The following is a 26,188-nucleotide window of genomic DNA, read 5'->3' as shown; positions in this document are numbered from 1 at the left end:
TGTCGGAGGTGCCGTCTTTCGGATGAGACGTTAAACCGAGGCCCCGCCCTCTCTTTCAGGTGGACGTAAAAGATCCCGCGGTCACTATTCAAAGAAGAGCAGGGGGAGTTCTCCCCGGTGTCCTGGGGCCAATATTTATCCCTCAACCAACTGCACTAAAAAAAAGTCATTATCACATTGCTGTTTGTGGGATCTTGCTGTGTGCAAATTGGCTGGCTTGTTTGCTACATTACAACAGCAACTGCACTTTAAAAAGTACTTCACTGGCTCTAAAGCACTTTTTCTGTTGGCGGGCGAGTCTAGGTGAAGGGGGACATAACCTTGAAATCAGAGACAAGCCGTTCAGGGGAGAAGTTAGGAAACACTTTTTCTGGCAAAGGGTGGTAGAAGTGTGGAACTTTCTCCCACAAAAAGCAGCAGATGCCGGCTCAGTTAATCATTTTCAAAAATGAGCGTGATAGATTTTTGCTGAGCAAGGGTATTAAGGGAATATGGTGCCAAGGCGGGTGGATGGAGTTCGGAGACAGACCGGCCGTGATCTGATTGAATGGTGGAACAGGTTTGAGGGGCTGAATGGCCTCCTCCTGTTCCTATATTCCTTGCATTGTGAAAACACCGCCTACTTTGTGTAGTTGTCAGCCCGTGGCTCAGTGGGCAGCACTCTCTCTCGCCTCTGAGTCAGAAGGTTGTGGGTTCAAGTCCCCACTCCAGAGACTTGAGCACATTAAATCTAGGCTGACCTCTCCCAGTGCAGTGCTGAGGGAGCGCCGCACTGTCGGAGGTGCCGTCTTTCGGATGAGACGTTAAACCGAGGCGCCCGTCCGCTTTCTCAGGTGGACGTAAAATATCCCACGGCCACTATTTTGAAGAAGAGCAGGGGGGAGTTCTCCCCGGTGTCCTGGGGCCAATATTTATCCCTCAATCAACATCGCTAAAAACAGATTATCTGGTCGTTATCGCATTGCTGCTTGTGGGAGCTTGTTGTGCGTAAAATTGGCTGCCGCGTTTTCCACATTACAACAGTGACTGCACTTCGAAAAAAGTACGCCATTGGCTGTAAAGCGCTTTGGGACGTCCGGTGGTCGTGAAAGGCGCTATAGCAATGCAACTCTTTTCTTTTTGTGCACTAGGCAAGGGGCCTGTCTGGGCGGGAATGGGTTAACACTCCCACAGCGAGCGTCCCTCACTCCGCAGTCTGGAGCTGTGCTGTGCTTCTATTCTGCCTAACAAGCCCTGGCAGATCAGAATAACTCCGCCGTCCATATATAGACATGCAGTGAATTCTGGCTCATGATAGGCTCTCGGTCTCTCGCAAGTGTCTGTCAACAAATGGCCTACCTCCCCTCAGCCTTTGCAGATATTGTTTAATCCAGAAGTATTTATTTCAGCTTTTTCAAACAACCCCCCTCCACCGCCCCCCCCACCCCAGCCAGTTTCACCTTGAAGGAAGGGGGGGGGAAAGAAAGGAATTATAGTTGGGGGGGAAAAAAAAATGTTACAGGATGCACCTTGCCACAGAATCCGAATCATTTCTCCGGCTAATCTGTGTGTGTGTGTGTAAGACCGCCCCACTTGAGGCCTGCAGCAGATGGCAAAGCAGGGGACTAGATTAGCAGCGACACTGGACAGGAGCCACCGCATTCTGCTACCTGCTTCTTTGTGATGAAGGTAAGGGGGGGGGTGGGGGAGGCTGAGGCGGGCGTTCGAAAAAGAGTCTGCGCGCCCAGCCAGCAAGGGAACAGCTTTTTTCGGTTAGTCGCGAATTTAAGAATCTGTCGCTACCGGCTACACTTGTCTCGTGTATAAAACCTGTTGTGTCGTGAAGATGCTGAGCTCAGGTCCCTTTCTGGACCTGTCATGTCTTCACTTTTATTTGAGGGTGGAGTGAAATTCCCCCCCCCACCCCCCTTCCCCAATTTTATTTTTTATTTAAAAAGAAGATGCCACTTGCTTTGAGGTGTCTCGTCCCTCAGTGGAAGCCCAGCTCTGTGAGATCTCCGCGCTCCTCCAATTCTGGCTTCCTGAGCCATCTCTCCCCCCCCCCAATTCCCTTCACTCCACCATTGGCAGCCGTGCCTTCAGCTGCCTGGGCCCCTGAGCTGTGGAGTTACTTCTCTTAACCTCTCCGTCTCTCTCACTCTCTCTCTCCTCCTTTAGGACGCTCCTTAAAAACCTGCCTCTTTGACCAGGCTTTTGATCGCCTGTTCCTAATATCTCCTTATGTGGCTCGGTGTCAAATTTGGATTGATAATCGCTCCCCTGTGGAGCGCTGTGGGACGCTTAAAGGTGCTATATAAATGCACCTTGCTGTTGTTGCTGTGCAATTTGCCTGACTTTATATTAGCTGCTCATAAATCCTCCCCCCACCACCGGTGTTGACATCTCTCCCTGTGGCACGTCGCCTCAGCAACCCGGGCCTGTTACCTGTTCCGTGCACGAGCCTGCGGGTGTGTTTGCGAGGCAGAGGGAGGAGACTGGGGCTTCACCCCCCCCACCCCCACCCCCACCCCCCTCCTCTTCTGCAAATAACAAACTAATGGCAGTCAGGCTCCCCGAGGTAAACAGTTTAACCTGATACCCCCCCCCCCCTCCCCCCCACCCCTACCCCTAAGAAAACTGGGTTAAACAAGCTCCCAATCACTCTGAATTGGGATGTAAATCCCGTGTAAACAGTCGGATTGTAATTCTCTGCGCTTTGCCGCGCTTGTTGTCTTTTAAATTTTTTTTACATTGAGACGCTGAAATGAAAGACAATATCCCAGTGCAGGACTTCTTCTTCTTAGGCAGTCCCTCGGAAACCAGGATGACTTGCTTCCACATTAAAAATGAGTTCTCAGGTGACTGATGAGTCCAATGCGGGACCTACATCTCTGTCACAGGTGGGGCAGACAGTGGTTGAAGGGGGCGGGTGGGTGTGGGGTGCTTGGGTTGATGTGCGCTCCTTGCGCTGCCTGCGCTTGGCTTCCCCGCTTGCTCCCGGCGTAGAGAATCGAGGTGTTCGCCGCCTTCCCGGACGCGCCTTCCCCGGGGCAGGACACACTGCAGCTGGAAGGCAAGTCTCGGGGAGGTGGGGTGCTGGGACTAGCTGACGGTAAGCTTGGTTTCTATAGGTTGTGGGATAAGTGGGGTGTGGGGGTTGCGGGGAGGCCCGGAGAGAGCGGTCAGTACAGCGCTAAGGTGCTGGGAACGCATCGCTGGACGCAGCTCAGGGCAGGAGGAGGAGGCTAAATGTGGCGCGGCATTGAATTACTGTCATCGATCTGCCCAGGATGGCGACTGGAATCTGTTGTCGCAGGCCGTGACTGTGCTGGAAGCTGAACTTGCAAGGGTGGCCCCCTTCGTTCCGGGTTGTCTATGGATCAATAAATGTGACTAATGTCAAACCGGGGTTGGGGGGGGGGGGCGGCGGGGAGCGGGGAGCGAGGGCTGCTGCAATGGGGGAAAATGCACCTCTGTTGTTAGCTTATAAAAGACCCCCAGGGACGCATTAAATATCTGCCTCGCAGCGGCTCCATTGCACTGACTGGTTTGCAGACTGCGTTATTTACATCGCCTGAGAGGTCGCGGTTTGCGGCTGGAGATATGCAGGTTCCCTCCCCTCCCCCCACCCTCCAATCCGAGGGCTCGTTGTGGTACTGAGCCCAAAGCAAACCGACAAGGCCCCAGTTTCAATCCCCCTGTCTGTGCTGAGTCAGTGGTGGTAGAGAACCTCCATGCTGGGTTTCCGGCTCCTGATCGCTATCCCCTCGACTCCCCCTCTGCAGCACAGTATCAGTGCCTGGAAGATCAAGCGTTGGATCAGGATCAGGCATTGGTCGTGACACCCTCCCACAGTCGAATAGCCTAACACTCGGCGTCTGGACCTGCACGGGGAGGATGCTCGCTCCGGGTGAGGTGCCACCCAGCGGCCCCCCGGGCAGCCGAACCCTCGGGCAGAGCCGGTGCTTTTCAGGAGACGTGGGGGAACGAATAAACACGATACAGAGGAGGGCCGGGAGTGGGCAGCAGCTGCAACTATCGTGCACGTTGCTTCCTCGGATTACCCAAGGTGTATCCGGCCAGGCTCCAGGGATGTGTTTTGTTTGGGGACGCAGCGTGAGGGTGGTCCGCACCTGGTGTGTGCACGCTGTAATATTGGCTGGGGCTCGGAGTCCGCACGATTCGCCCCTCGTACTGTTTGCTGTGAAGCTGTAAGTGTAGCTTTTTAGTTCTCCAGACCCTGACTCCTGTTGGGTACAGATCCCTGGCGCTGGGGGGTGAGTTCCCTGGGCGCTGGGGGGGTGAGTTCCCTGGGCGCTGGGGGGGTGAGTTCCCTGGGCGTTGGGGGTACAGTTCCCTGGGCGCTGGGGTACAGTTCCCTGGGCGCTGGGGGTACAGTTCCCTGGCGCTGGGGTACAGTTCCCTGGGCGCTGGGGGGTGAGTTCCCTGGCGCTGGGGTACAGTTCCCTGGGCTCTGGGGGTACAGTTCCCTGGCGCTGGGGTACAGTTCCCTGGGCTCTGGGGGTACAGTTCCCTGGTGCTGGGGGTACAGTTCCCTGGACGCTGGGGCACCCCCATTTACTGGTCCCCTCCCCCATTTACTGGTCCCCTCCCCCAATCCCCCATTTACTGGTCCCCTCCCCCAATCCCCCATTTACTGGTCCCCTCCCCCAATCCCCCATTTACTGGTCCCCTCCCCCAACCCCCCATTTACTGGTCCCCTCCCCCAATCCCCCATTTACTGGTCCCCTCCCCCAATCCCCCATTTACTGGTCCCCTCCCCCAATCCCCCATTTACTGGTCCCCTCCCCCAATCCCCCATTTACTGGTCCCCTCCCCCAATCCCCCATTTACTGGTCCCCTCCCCCAATCCCCCATTTACTGGTCCCCTCCCCCAATCCTCCATTTACTGGTCCCCTCCCCCAATCCCCCATTTACTGGTCCCCTCCCCCAATCCCCCATTTACTGGTCCCCTCCCCCAATCCCCCATTTACTGGTGCCCTCCCCCAATCTCCCATTTACTGGTCCCCTCCCCCAATCCCCCATTTACTGGTCCCCTTCCCCAATCCCCCATTTACTGGTCCCCTCCCCCAATCCCCCATTTACTGGTCCCCTTCCCCAATCCCCCATTTACTGGTCCCCTCCCCCAATCCCCCATTTACTGGTGCCCTCCCCCAATCCCCCATTTACTGGTCCCCTCCCCCAATCCCCCATTTACTGGTCCCCTTCCCCAATCCCCCATTTACTGGTCCCTCCCCCAATCCCCCATTTACTGGCCCCCTTCCCCAATCCCTTTGTCCTGGATGGTGTCGAGCTTCTTGAGTGTTGTTGGAGCTGCACTCATCCAGGCAAGTGGAGAGTATTCCATCACACTCCTGACTTGTGCCTTGTAGATGGTGGAAAGGCTTTGGGGAGTCAGGAGGTGAGACACTCGCCGCAGAATACCCAGCCTCTGACCTGCTCTTGTTGCCACAGTATTTATGTGGCTTGGTTCGGTTTTTTTATGGCCTCGCTAGCCTGTGTCACAACTTTTAGTGATCTGTTTACTTGTATTCCGAGATCCCTTTGTTCCTCTACCCCACCTAGACTCGAACCCTCCAAGTAATGTGACCTTACTGTTCTTCCTACCAAAATGTAATACCTCGTATTTATCTGTGTTGAACTTGATTTGCCAATTCTATGCCCATTCTGCAAGTTTATTAATGTCCTCCTGTAATTTGTTGCAGTCCTCCTCAGCATTGACTATCCCCAATTTGGTGCCATCCGCAAATTTAGCAATTGTGTTTTTCAGAAGAATGAGAGGCGATCTTATTGAAACATATAAGATTGTGAAGGGGTTGGATCGGGTGGATGCAAGGAGGATGTTCCCGATGATGGGTGAAACTAGAACTAGGGGGCATAGTCTTAGAATAAGGGGCTGCTCTTTCAAAACTGAGATGAGGAGGAACTACTTCACTCAGAGGGTGGTAGGTCCATGGAATATGCTGCCCCAAAAAGCTGTCGAAGCTACATCATTACATAAATTTAAAACAGAAATAGACAGTTTCCTAGAAGAAAAGGGAATTAAGGGTTACGGGGAGCGGGCAGGAATTTGGACATGAGTCTAGGTTCGGATCGGTCATGGCCCTGTGGGTAGCGGAGCGGGCCCAGGGGCCGTGTAGCCTGATCCTGCTCCTATTTCGTGTGTCTAATTCTGTTAGATTCAGGAGATGGTTCTGTGATAGTAGATTGGCGGTTAGGATCAGATCAGCCATGATCTTATTGAATGGCGGAGCAGGCTCAAGGGGCCGATTGGCCTACTTCTGCTCCTATTTCTTATGTTCTTATGTTCTTATTCCAAAGTCTAAATCGTTAATGTAAATTGTGAACAGCAGTGGTCCCAGCACTGATCCTTGTGGAACACCACTACCCACCTTCTACCACTGGTGAATAGTTACCCTTTACCCCACTCTCTGCTTTCTGTCTTGAAGCCCGCCAGCTATCCATTCTGCCACTTGTCCCCTGGCTTCGCATTCTCTGACCTTGTTCATCAGTCTATTATGGGGCACCTTATCGAAGACTTTCGGTTGTCCTATGAGGAGAGATTGAGTAGAATGGGCCTATACTGTCTGGAGTTTAGAAGAATGGGAGGTGATCTCCATTGAAATGTATAAAATTCGTAGAGGGCTTGACAGGGTAGATGCTGAGAGGCTGTTTCCCCCTGGCTGGAGAGTCTAGAACCAGGGGTCACAGTCTCAGGATAAGGGGTCGGCCATTTTGGACTGAGATGAGGAGGAATTTCTTCACTCAGAGGGTGGTGAATCTTTGGAATTCTCTGCCCCAGAGGGCTGTGGAGACCAGATCAATAGATTTTTGGGCACTAGGGGAATAAAGGGATATGGAGATCGGGCGGGAAAGTGGAGATGTGGTAGAAGATTAGCCATGATCTTATTGCAGGCTCGAGGGGCTGAATGGCCTACTCCTGCCCCTATTTCTTATGTTAAAGTAGGTTTTTAGAACATTTTCCTTGGTTTTGACTTGTTTCCTTTGCCCTACATTGCACCCCCACCCTCCAGTTTCCACCCCCCCCCCCCCCGCTCCCCCATCACTCCTAAAGGACGGGACCTCTTGCGGGGGGGGGGGGGGGGTGGCACAGTCCAGTTCCTTGCCCAAAGTGGTCAATCAGTGAGTGACAGCAAACAGGCTGTTCAACCAGTTAAGGGAGCGAGGAATTCAAGCCAAGCTTTGAGGATTTGAGTACAGGAGTCTTACTACAGTTGTACAGGGCCTTGGTGAGCCCACACCTGGAGTGCAGTGGGCAGTTTTGGTCTCCTTACCTAAGAAAGGATATACTTGCCATAGAGGGAGTGCAGCGAAGGTTCACCAGACTGATTCCTGGGATGGCAGGACTGTCGTATGAGGAGAGATTGGGTCGACTAGGCCTGTATTCACTGGAGTTTAGAAGAATGAGAGGGGATCTCATTGAAACGTATAAAATTCTGACCGGGCTAGACAGACTGGATGCAGGGAGGATGTTTCCCCTGGCTGGCGGGGGGGTCTAGAACGAGGGGTCACAGTCTCAGGATACGGGGTAGGACATTTAGGACTGAGATGAGGAGAAATTTCTTCACTCAGAGGGTGGTGAACCGGTGGAATTCTCCACCACAGAAGGCTGTGGAGGCCAAGTCACTGAATATATTTAAGAAGGAGATAGATAGATTTCTAGACGCAAAAGGCATCAAGGGATATGGGGAGAGAGCGGGAATATGGTATTGAGATAGAGGATCAGCCATGATCATATTGAATGGCGGAGCAGGCTCGAAGGGCCGAATGGCCGACTCCTGCTCCTATTTTTTTATGTTTCTATAAGCTTCTTCTGGCCCTCACCCGACTTTCACACACAAGCGCGCCCCTTCTAGCCGGACTCCCCAATAGCAATCAGGAGCAAGAACCCCGACCAATGTTCCCCTCCCTACCCCAGGGAGACCAAAGGCCAATTGTAATGCCTCTGCCCCCACCCCAACTGAGGTCAGCGAACTCAGAACAGACCAGGGCTTGAAACTGGGAGCTTCCCGGTCAGTATGACTCAGCTACTCTCTAGATTAAAAGCTGCGGAGTCGCCAAGGAGGCCATATAAAATCATTTCTGTTCCTAAAGCAGGCCTTCCCTTGGCATCTAAATGATCTTAGTCCTCGGTTCCACCCTACCCTCAATTTTCTTTCCTTCTAAAGGGTATGGCTCCCTGCTGGGGCACGGTATATGGAGCAGCAGTGTCGGTCGTGGCTCAGCGGGCAGCACTCTCGCCTCGTGAGTCAGAAGGCTGTAGGTGCAAGTCCCACTCCAGAGACTTGAGCACTAAAATCTAGGCTGACGCTCCCAGTGCAGCAGTGAGGGAGTGCCGCACTGTCGGAGGTGCCGTCTTTCGGATGAGACGTTAAACCGAGGCCCCGTCTGCTGTCTCGGGCGAACGTAAAAGATCCCACGGCCACTATTTCGAAGAGGAGCAGGGGGGAGTTCTCCCCTGGTGTCCTGGGGCCAATACTTAATCCCTCAACCAACATCACTAAAGCAGATTATCTGGCCATCATCTCATTGCTGTTTGTGGGAGCTTGCTGTGCGCAAATTGGCTGCCGCGTTCCCTACATTACAACAGTGACTACACTCCAAAAGTATTTCATTGGCTGTAAAGTGCTTTGAGATGTGCTTAGGTTGTTAAAGGCGTGTATAATTGCAAGTCTTTGTGTGTGTGTGTGTGTGTTTGTGTGTGTGTGTGTGTGTGTGTGTGTGTGTGTGTGGCTATTATTGTGAAGGATTAGCGGGCAGCTGGCACTTGTGGTATTGTACCCCAGCCAGGAGTTGATGCTGTCAGGACAGGCTCGGAGACGATTACAAACAGAGCAAAAAGTGACCCCCCAGACACCGTGCAGCCAGGAATTCCCACTTACTGTGTGTAAGCATTGAGTCTTGACAGGTATTCAACTACAGGAAACTTTGTATTATCCGGAGGTTAACTGTCCGGAATGCTCGAGCCACCAGCAAAAATCAGGAGCCTTTTCGTTGCTTTTTTCTCAACAGTCAAGCTCTGCAAGGTCTCGCTGAAGCTGTTGCTAAGCTACAGAGACGCTTGCAAGGTACGGCCGACTGTTTAGAAGCTGTTAGGGTTTGTTGCCAGATACGGAGCTCAAAATCTCCGTATGTTTCAACATTAGCGCTGGTTTGTCCGGCAGTTTTGATGGGACGGCAACAGCTCGGTCCCTTCGGTGCCGGATAGCACACAGTTTCCTGTATGTGGGTAACACAGCCATACCCGGCCATGTCCTTAAGCTTGAGCCCATCCAAAACTCTGTTGCCTGTATCCTAACTGTTTTCAAATCCCTCCATGGAGTCGTCCCCTCCCTATCTCTGTAACCTCCTCCAGCCCTACAGCCCTCCGAGACCTCTGCCTTACTCAAATTCTGGCCACTTGCGCATCCCCCGATTTCCATCGCTCCACCATTGGCGGCCGTGCCTTCAAGTGCCGAGGCCCTAAGCTCTGGAATTCCCTCCCTAAACCTCTCCGCCTCTCTCTCCTCCTTTAAGACGCTCCTTTACAGCCAATAAAGTGCTTTTGAAGTGTAGGCACTGTTGTAAGGAGTGCAGACAATTTGCGCACAGCAAGTTCCCATAAACAGCAATGCGATAAATGACCAGATAATCAGTATTGGTCCCAGGACACCGGGGATAACTCCCCCTGCTCTTCTTCGAAATAGTAGCCGTGGGATCTTTTACGTCCGCCCCGAGAGCGAGCAGATGGGGCCTCAGTTTAACGTCTCATCCGAAAGACGGCACCTCCGACAGTGCGGCACTCCCTCAGCACTGCACTGGATGTGCCAGCCTGAACTGTGAACCCACAACTTTCTGACTCGGAGGCGAGGCCACTGGCTGACACACAATGTGTAGACTCTGAACATGAACAAGCAGGGCTGGCTCCCAGCAATTAATCCACTGGAAGAGAACCATTGAGGCCAATGGCAGGACCGTGGACCGTGGGCCACGTTCCCTGTTGGTGCGATGAATATCAGGTCGTTTATAATTCGGGAGCTCAACCAATAGAGAGACAGCGCCCGTCTGCTGTTAGCTGCATTGCTGTTTTATACAAGCATCTTATGATTTCAACCGTATCATTGCATCCGATCACTAGATGATCTCTATCTAGAATTAAATAGAATGTACAGCACAGAAACAGGCCATTCGGCCCTATTGGTCCATGCCGGAGTTTATGCTCCACACCAGCCTCCTCCCGCCCCCCTCTTCATCGCACCCTATCAACATAATAATGCTGACAGTGTCGGCCGTGGCTCAGTGGGTGGCGCCCTCGCCTCCGAGCCAGAAGGTGGTGGGTTCAAGTCCCACTCCAGAGACTCGAGCACAAAATCCGGGCTGACACTCCCAGTGTCAGTGCTGAGGGAGCGCCGCACTGTCGGAGGTGCCGCACTGTCGGATGAGACGTTAAACCGAGACCCCGTCTGCTCCCACAGGTGGACGTAAAAGATCCCCGGCACTATTTTGAAGAACAACAGGGGAGTTCTCCCCGGTGTCCTGGGGCCAATATGTATCTCTCAATCAACATCACTAAAACAGATGATCTGGTCATTATCACATTGCTGTTTGTGGGGGCTTGCTGTGCGCAAATTGGCTGCCGCGTTTCCTACATCGACTACACTTCAAATAGTACTTCATTGGTCGTGAAAGGCGCTATAGAAATGCAAGTCCTTTCCTCCTTTCTTTCCTCCTTTCTTTCCTTCTTTCTTTCTCCCTCGTGTGTTTATCTAGCTTCCCCTTAAATGGAGCTACGCTATTCGCCTCAACCACTCCCTGCGGTAGCGAGCAATGCTCCCGCTAAGCTGCGCGGCCGCACAGTGATCTGCAAGGTCCAGCTCAGGCCGCTCACCGGCTTGTATATGTAAATACCGCGGGTGCGCAGAAATTTAAAGGGACCGCGCATTAACCGAAACAGGCCGCGCAGAATAAAGCGCAGCTTACAGGGGACGTTGGCAGCGAGTTCCACATTCTCCCCACTCTCTGGGTGAAGCGGTTTCTCCTGAATTCCCTCTTGGATTTATTAGTGACCATCTTATATTTATGGTCCCCTAGTTTTTGCACAAGTGGAAACATCTTCTTTATGTCTACCCTATCCAGCTGTGTGTCAGCTGTGGCTCGCCCAGCCCTCTTTCAAACATACATAAAGTTACGCAGATTTTTACAGCACAGAAACAGGCCATTCGCCCCGACAGTGTCAGCCAGTGGCTCTGTGGGTAACGCCCTCGCCTCTGAGTCAGAAGGTCGTGGGTTCAAGTCCCCACTCCAGAGACTTGAGCACAAAAATCCAGACTGACACTCCCAGTGCGGTGCTGAGGGAGGGCTGCACTGTCGGAGGTGCCGTCTTTCGGATGTGACGTTAAACCGAGGCCCCGTCTGCTCTCTCAGGTGGACGTAAAAGATCCCGCGGCCACTATTTCGAAGAAGAGCAGGGGGGAGTTCGCCCCTGGTTTCCTGCCTAATATTTATCCCTCAACCAACATAACAAAAGCAGATGATCCGGTCATTATCACATTGCTGTTTGTGGGAGCTTGCTGTGCGCAAATTGGCTGCTGCGTTTCCCACATTACAACAGTGACCACACTTCAAAAAGTACCTCATTGGCTGTAAAGCGCTTTGGGACGTCCGGTGGTCGTGAAAGGTGCTATAGAAATGCAAGTCAGTCTGTCTGTCTCTTTCTTTCTCTCTTTCTCCCTCTTAAAGGCCTCGGTAAGGTCGCCCCCTCAGCCGTCTCTTTTCTAGAGCCACAAACGTCTCATGGCTTTGCTTTCAGGATCGGGTGCACAGTTGTGATGTCCACCTGCGAGCGGGGTCTTGCTCATTCCCCAGGCGGTTCTAATCGGTTGTGCGTGTCAGGCTCCAGGTCGATAACCGGCTTTCCTTTTGTTTTGTTGTTGTTTTCTTTAAAGATCATTTTGCACCTGTAACAGAGTGTGACGCCTTGAGGTGCACCCGGATTAGCGAGCCCTCTGCTCAGAGAAAACGTCCCAGAGCATTTCGCAGAGGCACGAAGGAAATGGACATCGAGCCAGGAGGCAGAGGTTAGGAGGGGCAGCCAGTGGACTCGTTGGGGAGATGGGTTTTCAAAAGAAGGAAAGACTTGCATTTCTACAGCGCTTTTTAAGTCCTCAGGACGTCCCAAAGCGCTTCACAGCCAATTTTACTTTGGGACTGTTGAAACGTAGGAAACACGGCAGCCAATTTGTGCACAGCAAGCTCCCACAAACAGTGATGAGATAATGACCTGATCATCTGTTTTACATAAGAAGCAGGAGTCGGCCATTTGGCCCCTCGAGCCTGCTCCGTCATTCAATAAGATCATGGCTGATCTTCTACCTCATCTCCACTTTCCTGCACTATCCCCATATCCCTTGATTCCATTAATATTCAAAAATCTATTGATCTCTGTCTTGAATATACTCAACGACTGAGCCTCCACAGCCCCCTGGGGTAGAGAATTCCAAAGATTCACCACCCTCTGAGTGAAGAAATTCCTCCTCATCTCAGTCCTAAATGGCCGACCCCTTATTCTGAGACTGTGACCCCTGGTTCTAGACTCCCCAGCCAGGGGAAACATCCTCCCTGCATCTACCCTGTCAAGCCCTGTAAGAATCTTGTATGTTTCAATGAGATCACCTCTCATTCTTCTAAACTCTAGAGAATATAGGCCTAGTCTACTCAATCTCTCCTCATAGGACAATCCCCCCATCCCAGGAACCAGTCTGGTGAACCTCCGTTGCACTCCCTCTATGGGAAGTATATCCTTCCTGGTAAGGAGACCAAAACTGTACACAATACTCCAGGTGTGGTCTCACCGGGGCCCTATATAATTGCAGTAAGACATCTTTACTCTTATACTCAAATGCTATAGTAATAAAGGCCAACATACCATTTGCTTTCCTAATCGCTTGCTGTACCTGCATGTTAACTTCCAGTGATTCGTGTACAAGGACACCCAAGTCCCTCTGAACACCAACATTTCCCAATCTCTCACCATTTGAAAAATACTCTGCTTTTCTATTTTTCCTACCAAAGTGGATAACTTCACATTTCTCCACATTATATTCCATTTGCCATGTTCTTGCCCACTCACTTAGCCTGTCTATATCCCCTTGAAGCCTCCTTGCATTCTCCTCACAACTTACATTCCCACCCAGCTTTGTATCAACAGCACACTTGGATATATTACATTTGGTCCCCTCATCCAGGAAGGATGTTCCCAATGGCGGGGGAGTCCAGAACCAGGGGTCACAGTCTAAAAATAATGGGTAAGCCATTTAGGACAGAGATGAGGAGGAATTTCTTCACCCAGAGAGTGGTGAACCTGTGGAATTCTCTACCACAGAAGGCAGTTGAGGCCAATTCATTAAATATATTCAAGAAGGAGTTAGATATATTTCTTAAGGCTAAAGGGATCAAGGGATATGGGGAGAAAGCAGGGACAGGGTACTGAATTTGGATGATCAGCCATGATCTCATTGAATGGCGGAGCAGGCTCGAGGGGCCGAATGGCCTAATCCTGCTCCTATCTTCTATGTTTCTATGTCTCTCGCTAGTTTACTCTCCTATTTTCCCTTTCTTTATCAATTTCTTGGTCCTCCTTTGCAGAATTCTAAAATCCTCCCAATCCTCAGGCTTACTACTCTTTTTGGCAACATTATAAGCTTCTTCCTTTGATCAATACTATCTTTAACTTCTCTTGTTAGCCACGGTTGGACCACTTTTCCTGTGGGGTTTTGTGCCTTAAAGGAATGTATATTTGTTGTAAATTATGAATTAATTCTTTAAGTGCTAGCCATTGCTTGTCTACTGTCATACCTTTTAATGTAGTTTCCCAATCTACCTTAGCCAGCTCGCCCCTCATAACTACGTAGTTTGCTTTGTTTAGATTTAAGACCCTAGTTTCGGATTTAACTAAAGCACTTTCAAACTCAATATAAAATGCTATCATATTATGGTCACTCTTCCCTAAAGGCCCCTTTACTACAAGGTTATTAATTAACCCTTTCTCATTGCACAATACTAGATCTAAAATAGCCTGTTCCCTAGTTGGTTCCTCAACATACTGATCTAGAAAACTATCTTGCATACATTCCATGAACTTGTTCTCCACACTATTACTGCAAATTTGGTTTGCCCGGTCTATATGTAGATTAAAGTCCCCCATGATTACTGTATTATCTTTGTTACATGCGCCTCTAATTTCCTGATTTATACTCTGCCCTACATTACAACTACTGTTTGGGGGCCTATAAACAACTCCCACCAATGTTTTCTGCCCCTTGCTGTTTCTTAGCTCCACCCAAACTGATTCTACTTCTTGATTTTCGGAGCTAAGATCCTTTCTCTCTCCTGTCTTTGTCCCATCCTTTATTATCAGGGCTACCTCTCCTCCTTTTCCATTTAGCCTGTCTCTTCTGAAAGTTAAGTATCCTGGAATATTTAGTTCCCAACCTTGGCCACTTTGTAACCACGTCTCCGTAATGGCTATTAGATCAAACCTGTTCATTTCTATCTGCGCTATTATTTCATCTATTTTGTTGCGAATGCTTCGCGCGTTCAGATATAGTGCCTTTAGCTTTGACATTTCTTTTTTTCCCCTGATGTCACCTTAGTCACTGAGGCCTTATTACCTTTGTTACTCTCTCTGTTCCTTCCTGACCCACTCTACTTAGTTTTACCCAAGAGCCTTGACATTTCTCTCGCTGCTTTTATATAAGAACATAAGAACCAGGAGCAGGAGGAGGCCAATCGGCCCCTCGAGCCTGCTCCGCCATTCAATAAGATCATGGCTGATCCAATCTTGTCCACAACACCACTTTCCCGCTCTCTCCCCACACCCCTCGACTCCCTTGTAGTTTAAATGTCTGTCGATCTCCACCTTGAATATATTCAATGACTCCGCCTCCACAGCTCTCTGGGGCAGAGAATTCCAAAGAGTCACGACCCTCAGAGAGAAGAAATTCCTCCTCATCTCCGTCTTAAATGGGCGACTCCTTATTCTGAAACTATGCCCCTTAGTTCTAGATACCCCCACGAGGGGAAACATCCTCTCAGCATCCACCCTGTCAATCCCCCTCAGAATCTTATGTTTCAATAAGATCACTTCTCATTCTTCTAAACTCCAATGAGTATAGGCCCAACCTGCTCAACCATTCGTCATACGTCAACCCCTTCATCTCCGGAATCAACCTCGTGAACTTTCTCTGAACTGCCTCCAATGCAAGTATATCCTTCCTTAAATAAGGAGACCAAAACTGTACGCAGTACTCCAGGTGTGGTCTCACCAGCGCCCTGTACAGTTGCATCAAAACTTCTCAACTTTTATACTCCATCCCCCTTGCAATAAAGGCCAACATTCCATTAGCCTTCCTAATTACTTGCTGTACCTGCATGTCAACTTTTTGTGTTTCATGTACAAGGACCCCCAGATCCCTTTGTACCGCAGCATTTTGTAGTCTTGCTCTATTTAAATAAAAATTTGCTTTTTCATTCTTCCTTCCAAAGTGGATAACCTCACATTTTCCCACATTGTACTCCATCTGCCAACTTCTTGCCCGCTCACTTAGCCTATTTATATCCCTTTGTGTCCTCCTCACAACTTGCTAACCCACCTATCTTTGTATCATCAGCAAATTTGGCTACAGTACACTCGGTCCCTTCATCCAAGTCATTAATATAGATTGTAAATAGTTGAGGCCCCAGCACTGATCCCTGTGGCACCCCACTAGTTACAGTTTGCCAACCCACAAATGACCCATTTATCCCGACTCTCTGTTTTCTGTTAGTTAGCCAATCCCCTATCCATGCCAATATATTACCCCCAACCCCGTACGCTCTTGTGCAGTAACCTTTTTTAAATTTACTCTTTCCTGAATCCTCCCACCCACCCTTCATTAGTTTTGGTGATGTTGATTGAGGAATAAATATTGGGCCAGGACACCGGGGAGAACTTCCCCCTGCTCTTCTTCAAAATGGTGGCCGTGGGATCTTTTACGCCCACCTTCACGATCATTTATCACAATTGTGACTCACCGTTTCGGCCTCAGCCGGAGTATGGTGTCCAATTCTGGGCACCGCACTTTAGGAAGGATGTCAAGGCCTTGGCGAGGGTGCGGAGGAGATTGACCAGAATGGTACCAGAGATGAGGGACTTCAGTTACTTCAGGAGAGATTAGAGAAACTAGAATTGTTCTCTTTAGAGGGCAGAAGTTTAAGGGGAGATTTAATAGAGGTGTTCAAAATCATGAGGGGTTTTGTTAGAGTAAATAAGGAGAAACTGCTTCCAGTGGCGGGAGGGTCAGTAAGCAGAGGGCACAGATTTAAGATAATTGCCAAATATTCCAGGAGGGAAATCAGGAGAATTTTTTTTACACAGTGAGTTGTTGTGATCTGGAATGCGCTGCCTGAAAGGGCAGTGGATTAAGATTCAGTAGTAACTTTCAAAAGGGAATTGGATATACAGGAAACTTTGTGCTATCCGGCACCGACGGGACCGAGCTGTTGCCGTCCCATCAAAACTGCCGGACAAACCAGCGCTAATGTTGAAACATACGGAGATTTTGAGCTCCGTATCTGGCAACAAACCCTGTTGCCAACAGCTTCTAAACAGTCGGCCGTACCTTGCAAGCGTCTCTGTAGCTTAGCAACAGCTTCAGCAAGACCTTGCAGAGCCTGACTGGTGAAAAAAAAGCAACGAAAAGAAAAACCTAACGAAACGGCTCCTGATTTTTGCCAGTGGATCGAGCATTGCGGACAGTTAACCTCCGGATAAACCAAAGTTTCCTGTATAACAACTACATCAACTTGCATTTTTATAGCGTTCCAAGTAAAATGTTCCAAGGCGCTTCACAGGATCGATTATCAATCAAAATTTGACACCGAGCCACATAAGGAGATACTGGGGCAGATGGCCAAAAGCTTGGTCTAAGAGGTAGGTTTTAAGGAGCGTCTTAAAGGAGGAAAGAGAGGTTTAGGGAGGGAATTCCAGAGCTTGGGGGCTGAGGCAGCTGAAGGCACGGCCGCCAATGGTGGAGCGATGGAAATCGGGGGGGTGCGCAAGAGGCCAGAATTGGAGGAGCGCAGATAACTCAGAGGGTTGTAGGGCTGGAGGAGGTTACAGAGATGGGAGAAAGCTGAAACCCTCGATTTACACAGCACAGAAACAGGCCATTCGGCCCAACAGGTCTGTGCCGGTGTTTATGCTCCACACGAGCCTCCTCCCACCCCTCTTCACCTCACCCTATCAGCACAACCTTCTATTCCTTTCTCCATCATGTGTTTATCTAGTTTCCCCTTAAATGTATCGATACTATTCGCCTCAACCACTCCCTGTGGTAGCGAGTTCCACATTCTCCCCACTCTCTGGGTAAAGAAGTTTCTCCCGAATTCCCTATTGGATTTATTAGTGACCATCTTATATTGATGGCCCCTAGTTCTGATCTCCTCCACAAGGGGAAACATTGGGGGGAAAATTTGGCTGCTTTGCGCCTCCCGTTAGCGCCCTAGGAGGGCTTACCGCCTGCCGCTAGCAACAACAGGTTGACGGGAGCGTTTTGCAAATGGGAAGGGACTGGAGGAGCGTTATTTAAAGGCGACCGCTTCCTGCCTTTTTTTGTCAGCGACATTTTTGCACCACGCATTCTGAGAGAGAGAGAGAGACTTCTGGAATCACACTTGAAAATCTTGTTTTCACCCTCTCCAGTGCCTCTATATCCTTTTGGAGACCAGAACTGTGCACAGTGCTCCAAGCGTGGTCTAACCAATGTTCGATATATGTTTAACATAACTTCTCTGCTTTTCAGTTCTATTCCTCTAGAAATTAACCCCATTATTTCCATAAAATTATTTCTATTACGTTTAATATTTTAAAAAAATGCTCTCTTGTCCCCTACCTCAAACCTCAGCATTCACCAGCCAAGGTAAAGAGCAGGCACACCTTCTCAGGTTACCTCCAATCCTGCTGTTCAACCGGCAGGAGGTGTGTAAGCTTTGCCTGGGCTGATCCTGCCCTCCGATTTCTTTCTGGTTCTCTGTATTTGGAATGATCCAGTCTAGAGGGGGAGTTCTGCCCGGTGTCCTGGGGCCAATATTTATCCCCCCTAACCGACACCACCAAAAAACGGATAATCTGGTCATTACCGCATTGCTGTTTGTGGGACCTTGCTGTGCGCAAATTGGCTTCCACGTGTTTCCTACATTAAGACCACACTTCATAAAGTGCTACATGGGCTGTATGAAGCACTTTATTTGACCAAGCTTTTGGTCACCTGTCCTAATACCTCCTTATGTGGCTCGGTGTCAAATTTTTGTTTGATAATCGCTCCTGTGAAGCGCCTTGGGACGATTTACTACATTAAAGGCGCTATATGAATGCAAGCTGTTGTTCAAACAACTAATTTATTCTGTGAATCATGTATAATCGATGTGTGTGGGGGGGGAGGAGGCTTTAGAATTTATTGCAGCTGTAAATTCAAGTCCGGTTTGTGGCTGGCTGTGCCTACTCACCAATAACCTGCTCGCTGATGCCCAGTTTGGGTTCTGCCAAGACCACTCAGCTCCCGACCTCATTACAGCATTGGTCCAAACATGGACAAAGGAGCTGAATTCCAGAGGTGAGGTGAGAGTGACTGCCCTTGACATCAAGGTAGCATTTGACTTGAGTGTGGCATCAAGGAGCCCTAGCAAAACTGAAGTCAATGGGAATCAAGGGGAAAACTCTCCATTGGTTGGAATCATACCTAGCACAAAGGAAGATGGTTGTGGTGGTTGGAGGTCAATCATCACAGCCCCAGGACATTGCTGTAGGAGTTCCTCAGGGCAGTGTCATAGGCCCAACCATCTTCAGCTGCTTCATCAATGACCTTCCTTCCAACATAAGGTCAGAAACGAGGATGTTCGCTGATGACTGCACAGTGTTCAGTGCCATTCACAACTTCTCAGATAATGAAGCAGTCCATGCCCGCATGCAACAAGACCTGGACGACGTTCAGGCTTGGGCTGATAAGTAACATTCGCCAGGTAACATTCGCGCCATTGCCGAATCCCCCACTATCAAGATCCTGGGGTCACCATTAACCAGAAACTTAACTGGACCAGCCACATAAATACTGTTGCAACAAGGGCAGGTCAGAGGCTGGGTATTCTGCGGCGAGTGTCTCACCTCCTGACTCCCCAAAGACTTTCCACCATCTACAAGGCACAAGTCAGGAGTGTGATGGAATACTCACCACTTGCCTGGATGAGTGCAGCTTCAACAACACTCAAGAAGCTCGACACCATCCAGGACAAAGCAGCCCGCTTGATTGGCACCCCATCCACCACATTAAACATTCACTCCCTCCACCACCGGCGCACCGTGGCTGCAGTGTGTACCATCTACAAGATGCACTGCAGCAACTCGCCAAGGCTTCTTCGGCAGCACCTCCCAAACCCGCGACCTCTTCCACCTAGAAGGACAAGGGCAGCAGGCCCATGGGAACACCACCACCTCCAAGTTCCCCTCCAAGTCACACACCATCCTGACTTGGAAGTATATCGGCCGTTCCTTCATCGTCGCTGGGTCAAAATCCTGGAACTCCCTCCCTAACAGCACTGTGGGAGCACCTTCACCACACGGGACTGCAGCGGCTCAAGAAGGCGGCTCACCACCACCTTCTCGAGGGCAACTAGGGATGGACAATAAATGCTGGCCTTGCCAGCGACGCCCACATCCCAGGAACAAAAAAAAACCAGTGTGGTACTGAGGCTTACAGACCAGGTTGACAGCACGCTCCGGGGCTGACTCAGGGAGGAAGTAGGGGTTCTCCAATTGGCCTCCGGGCGTCTCGGACAGGGCGGGCAAGAACCAAAGTTACGTGTGGACTTCGGGATGGGGTGGGGGGCGGGCGCAGGATCAGGCTCAGGGTCAATACTGCCTTTAGTCGAAACGCCTACCGATACTCACATGTAAGGGCAATGGCTATCTAGGTGTCAGTCGTGACTCAGTGGGTAGCGCTCTTTTCCCTGAGTCTGAAGGTCTCGGAGTCTTAAGTCCTGTTCTAGAGACTTAAGCAAGTAATCCAGGCTGACGCTCCCAGTGCAGTGCTGAGGGAGCGCTGCAATGTCGGAGGCGCCGTCTTTCAGATGAGACGTTAAACCGAGGCCCCGTCTGCTCTCTCAGGTGGACGTAAAAGATCCCGCGGCACTATTCGAAGAAGAGCAGGGGGAGTTCTCCCCGGTGTCCTGGGGCCAATATTTATCCCTCAACCAACACCTAAAGATGATCTGGTCATTATCACATTTTAGAAACATAGAAAAGTAGGAGCAGGAGTAGGCCATTCGGCCCTTCGAGCCTGCTCCGCCATTCAATATGATCATGGCTGATCCTCTATCTCAATACCATATTCTCGCTCTCTCCCCATACCCCTTGATGCCTTTTGTGTCTAGAAATCTATCTATCTCCTTCTTAAATATATTCATGTGGGAGCTTGCTGTGCGCAATTTGGCTGCCGCGTTTCCTACATTACAACAGTGACCACACTTCAAAAGTACTTCATTGGCTGTAAAGCGCTTTGGGACGTCCTGAGGTCGAAAGGCGCAGTATAAATGCAAGTCTTTCTTTCTTGCTATGTGTGTGTGTGAATGGCTATTAGTGTGAGGGACCAGAGGGCAGTCGTCAGCTGTGGAATTGTACCCCAGGCAGGAGTTGATGCTGTCAGGAGAGGGTCGGAGACCAATACAAACAGAGCAAAAATGCTCTGGGTCTCATTAACCCCTGTGATTCCCCCACCACCCCCCACACACGCCAGTGCCAACACACCATGCACCCAGGAATTCCCACTTACTGTGTTGTAGGCATTGAGGTAGCTGGGGGAGGTAGCGGAGGATGGTCAACACCCATGTTCCCAACGAGCTGCGCGGGCGCGAGAGCGCGCAGCGATGGTGAGAATCTATATTAATGACTCGGATGAAGGGACTGGGTGCAATGTAGCCAAATTTGCTGATGATACAAAGATGGGTGGGAAAGCAAGTTGTGAAGAGGACACAAATAATCTCCCAAGGGATATAGACAGGCTAAGTGAGTGGGCAAACATTCGGCAGGTGGAGTATAATGTGGGAAAGAGTGAGGTAAGAAAAATAAAAAAGCAAATAATTATTTAAATGGGGAGAGATTACAAAATGCTGAGGTTCAGAGGGATCTGGGGGTCCTTGTGCATGGAACACAAAAAGTTTGCATGCAGGTACAGCAAGTAATCAGGAAGGCAAATGGAATGTTGGCCTTTATTTCAAGGGGGCTGGAGTATAAAAGCAGGGAAGTCCTGCTACAACTGTACAGGGTATCGGTGAGACCACACCTGGAGTACTGCGTACAGTTTTGGTCTCCTTATTTAAGGAGGGATATACTTGCATTGGAGACAGTTCAGAGAAAGTTCACGAGGTTGATTCCTGAGATGAAGGGGTTGTCTAATGACGAAAGGTTGAGCAGGTTGGGCCTATACTCATTGGAGTTTAGAACATTTAAAACTGAGATGAGAAGGAATTTCTTCTCTCAGAGGGTCGTAAATCTGTGGAATTCTCTGCCCCAGGGAGCTGTGGAGGCTGGGTCATTAAATACATTTAAGGTGGAGATCGACAGATTTTTGAATGATAAGGGAGTGAAGGATTATGGGGAGTGGGCGAGGAAGTGGAGCTGAGCCCAAGATCAGATCAGCCTGTAATCTAAATGTACACTCTCGGGAGCCGCAAGCCTACATTTCGTTGTACTGCACTTGTGCACTAACAATGACAATAAAAGTTGATTTGATTTGATTTGATGATCTCATTAAATGGTGGAGCAGGCTCGAGGGGCCAAATGGCCGACTCCTGCTCCTATTTATGTTTTATCCCGCGCAAGCCGCTCACCAAGGGTTCCGCGCCTGCTACTTACGGGAGTGTGGGCCTGAATTTCTGTACAGGAGAGGGAAAAGGAAAGAGCGTGGGGAGGTTAACATTCTTGGTGAGATGCTTCCTGAGATCTAACATCTCTCTCTCTCGCTTTCACAGGCGAAGTCGAAACTGGAAGTGTCTCCTTCGAACTGAATGAACCCGGAGCGGGAGAGCGGAGTCCGTGAGAGCTGGGGCCTGGCGGCCACGCAGAATGGAACAGAACACTTTCTCTCGCATAAGACTCTGGTGCCCCAGGCCGTTCGGCACCTATTCTCAGAACAAGCAGTGCTGCATCAGCGTGAAGAAGACAGCGGTCGATGGCAGGTCCAAAGAGAACGAGCCCTCGTGCTCGGAGAACATGCCCCCTCCGCCCCCTACCGCCGCCCCGGGGGATGGGCAAGGGGAGGAGGGGCGGGTCATGCTGGACACTTGGTACGTCATCAAGCCGGGCAACACCAAGGAGAAGATTGCCTTCTTCGTGGCTCACCAGTGCGGGGGAGGCAGCAGCCGGAGCAACGCGGTGAAGGTCAAGGGCAACTGGAGCATGGACGGGACCAAGCCCAAGAGGAGGCGGAAGTCGCACGACCCGACCAAGGCCGCCAAGGGCGGACCGGCCAGGCCGAGGGAGCCGTGCCGGCTGGCGGAGAGCCTGTGCGTCTGCTCGGACCCCGTGGAGCCGCCCTGCGAGACGGACCCGGTCTCGGTGGCGGAGATGGTGGCCCGGGTGGAGCAGCGGTCGACGGCGGCCCCGCGGGGACAGGCCCGGCCGCCCCCGGAGCCGTGCGGTGGGCCGGGTGAGCAGGTGGGTGACCCCCCAATCCTACTGCCCCCGCCCATGGCGGTCCCCGAGGAAGAGGAGGTCGACAGCGGGCGGGAGGGAGGCGGCGGCGCCTGCGACACCAGCCGGGTGGCCGAGGCCATCGCCAAGTTCGAGTCCGCCCAGCGGGACGGCGAGGATGGGGGCGGGCGGCGGAACGGTCTGGCGAAGGGTGAGGGGGCCGGCGGCGGAGAGTGCCCCGCCTGCTCCGCCGGTGAGGTGCGGATCGCCTTCCGGGTGGCCAGCGGGGACGCCCGCTCGCCGGCGGAGGCCCAGTCCGGCGCGGGGCCCAGCTGCATCTTCATGAGCTGCAACCACACCGTCTGCAGCGGGGCGGTGGAGAAGATCACCTGCGACCTCTACCACATCGTCAGCCCTTCCTCCTCCTCCTCCTCCGTCTCCGCTGTCTCCGACTTTCCATCCGGCAACGGCGGCAACAGCAGCAACCACTGTCACCACCATGGCGGCGGCTTGACCCGCTCCCGGTCAGACGTGGAGATGGTGACGCCCAGCCCAGTCGAAGAGCCGCGGAGAGACGGCCCACCCGATGGCGCCGCTGCCGCCTCCTCGGAGAAGAGCGCGCCGCGGGACTGCTTGAATGGCTTCCATGTGGAGGTGGTGGTGACGGGCCCCGTGGACCAGTGCGTCTTCTTCGGGCGGGATGGCTCCCAGGGCGACAAGGAGGACACGGTCTGCGTGACGGTAAGCGCCCCCGCCCCAGACGCCAAGTGCCCGGCCTGCGAGGACCCTCCGCCCGGCCAGCTCTTCTTCCTGCACTCCCTGGCCCAGAACCCCGAGACTGAGCAGCCAGCGGGGGAGCGGCCCCCGGAGAGGAAGCCTGGCCTGGCCAGGCAGGGCCTGCCGGAGGCCCAGGAGAAGGCAGTGCTGCTGGGGCCCGAGGCCGACCAGCCGGATGCCTCGCTCTACTGCCTCTACCGCCGCGTCTCGCACGACTTCCTGGAGATCCGCTTCAAGATCCAGCGGCTGCTGGAGCCCCGCCAGTACCTGCTGCTGCTGCCCGACCATGTCACGGTGGAGATCCTCGCCTACCTCCCCACCCGGGCCCTGGCCGCCCTCAAGTGCACCTGCCACCACTTCAAGGGCGTCATCGAGGCCTACGGGGTGCGGGCCACCGACTCCCGCTGGAACCGGGACCCCCTCTACCGCGACGACCCCTGCAAGCAGTGCAAGAAGCGCTACGAGAGGGGCGACGTCTCGCTCTGCCGCTGGCACCCCAAACCTTATCACCATGACCTGCCTTACGGACGCTCCTACTGGATGTGCTGCCGGCGGAAAGACAGGGACACGCCGGGCTGCCGGATCGGTCTCCATGACAACAACTGGGTGCAGCCCAGTGACACACTAAAGAGGGAGGAGGGGAGGTAAAACGAATAAATAAAAGAAAGGAGAAAAAAAACTTTTTAAAAATAATTCTCGCCCTCCCTCCTCACTCCGTCCTGTGATTGAACATTCTTGTGTGCTGGAGATATTTAATTTGTTTTTGTTTTGTTTGAGAGGGTGGGGGGTGTCGTAAGCTATGAGATTAATTGTTGAAAGCATGATGAAGATTGTGGTTTTTTTTTTCCCCCCTCCCCTCATCCTCCTTCTCCCGTTATCCAAATACTGTATATTGAAACATAACTTAAAAGATCAATAAAAGTGCAGCCTCTTTCATCCACCAGTTTGCCAAGGAGCAGGCGCTGATTTTCCGAAGCTGCTTCCGGGGGGGGCGGGGGGTCGTTCGGCCCGACCGCCCCGCCTCTCTTCCGCGGCCATGTTCGCGCCCAGGTGGCCCCCCGGGAGATGGAGCACGCCGTGTCCTCCGGCGCGCTCGAGGCCTTCTGCGACCGGTGGGCACCACGGGGCCTGGAGTGCATCCTCCCCCCCCCACCCCCCGGCCGGTCATTTTAATTAAATTTGATAAGTTTTTATTTAAAGTTCTATTAAGTTACAGTTAATTGGTTCAACAACAAAAAAAAAGAGCCGTTTCCATAACGACCGCTCGGCTGTGCTGCCTGGCCCCCTTGTTGTTGTCGGGCACCTTCAGCGGCTGCGCTTCTCGTGCTTTAGAAACAAAATGAGCAGCTTCGTTCCCCCGTTACCCCCCCGCCCCCCCATGATCGTCCCCCCCACTCCTCCACCCATGGCTCAGCTTGTGCGGCCTTGTGACGCGAGCCATACAGAGCAGGAAAGGCCCAGGCCTGTGCTGATTAGCAGATCCCAGTCAGGGGTGGGATTGAGGGGGTGGGTAGGGGTGTTGCAATTGGGCCTGGCTTAGGAGGACGGTGGTGGGGGTAGGGAGGGGGGGAAATTTCAGTCAGGGTTCCCCAATCCTGATCGCCACTGCTGGATGTTGGGCACTGGGCAAAGGTGGCCTGAGAATAGGCCGTGATTCCCCTTCACAACCAAATGACAGGGCGCACGGGGAGGAATGGCCACTGTGTGTGTGGGCGGTGGGTGGGCAGCACTGGAACGTTACCCCTCCGACAGGAGGCGAGCCCTTCAGGAAGGGAAGAGGGAATACTGGGGTGGGGTGGGGCGGGGTGGAAATGACAAAAAAGCAACACCTTCATTTCAACGATCTGATTATTTCTATTGCCGAGAATCGATTTGAAACAAAATGTCAGCCAGCGTGTGAAACGCAGACCGCAAACACACCGTTAACACCCAAAACCACACGGCCCACCGAGCCCACCCATTTCCATTGCGGGACAGTGGGCCTCGACGGATTGTTTAAAAAAGATAATTACGAGGTTAGACGTTTAGACAGGCGAGCGGGAAATAAACGGCACTGGTTCTGTCCAGGTGGGACTCTTCTTGACCAAGGCCTTTGTTTACAAAACGCGCTCTCCATCCCTTCCTGACTTGCGCGGAGTGACAGAGTTCCACGGGCGGCGGGAGAGGCGGGGTTGGTGGGGGGGGGTGGAGAGAAGGGGCTGCCCTTTGCTATCTCACCGCAGTGGCTGATCTTCAGTCGGAGGGCATGACAGACTAGCCCGTCCGCTGCCCTCACCACTGCCTGGTTTCTCCATCGTGGCTGCAGTTCAGCACAGGCTAGAGGTTGGCCCTCGGGCCTTGTGTGGTCTGTCCCGGGGAGGGCGGGGAGTGCGGCCAAGCTTTCACCCAGCGAACTATTAAGAACTAAGCTAAGGCTGTGCCCGATTCCAATACCTCCCAGGCTATCAGATAAAGGACAATATACCGTATACCTCACCATCAACAAAGACCATCACTCGCTAAACCACATCTCAACAGCAGGGTGTTATATCCAAAGTGGCAACCTTTTTGGTTTAGAAAATTTCAACACAGCTTCCCTGGTTTGGCACAGTATCAGAATAGGCTTGAGTCAATGTCCTATTATTGGGAGGTAAAAACTCCCTGAATGTTTTTTTTTAACATATCCGGTAATAAACTTGTTTCTCACAGTGA

General features: G+C 51.8%; 1 protein-coding gene across 2 annotated transcripts; it reads left to right on the top strand.

Annotated features, from left to right (window-relative positions):
* Positions 1-1,316: 1,316 nt before the first annotated feature.
* fbxo46 (F-box protein 46) lies at positions 1,317-26,188 on the top strand. 2 transcript variants are annotated; one of them, XM_085973357.1, is made up of 3 exons: positions 1,319-1,668; positions 11,946-12,077; positions 22,060-26,188. In XM_085973357.1, exon 3 carries the CDS (start codon positions 22,154-22,156, stop codon positions 24,143-24,145), a length of 1,992 nt encoding a protein of 663 aa, XP_085829483.1. In that variant the 5' UTR covers positions 1,319-1,668; positions 11,946-12,077; positions 22,060-22,153; the 3' UTR covers positions 24,146-26,188. The 2 variants fall into 2 exon arrangements, with proteins under 2 accessions (XP_085829484.1, XP_085829483.1); XM_085973358.1 differs by lacking the exon at positions 11,946-12,077 and having other exon boundaries at positions 1,317-1,668.

Source organism: Somniosus microcephalus, chromosome 34 (assembly GCF_052327205.1).
Source record: "Somniosus microcephalus isolate GS21.2 chromosome 34, FLI_Smic_1.0, whole genome shotgun sequence".
Lineage (NCBI taxonomy): Eukaryota > Metazoa > Chordata > Chondrichthyes > Squaliformes > Somniosidae > Somniosus > Somniosus microcephalus.
The sequence above is the reverse complement of the archived record's forward strand: the minus strand, read 5'-3'. Positions and strand labels throughout refer to the sequence as shown.

What these genes read in the sequence shown, in the direction of transcription:
- fbxo46 (XM_085973358.1), top strand. Translation starts at nt 22,154, where the DNA reads ATGGAACAGAACACTTTCTCTCGCATAAGACTCTGGTGCCCCAGGCCG.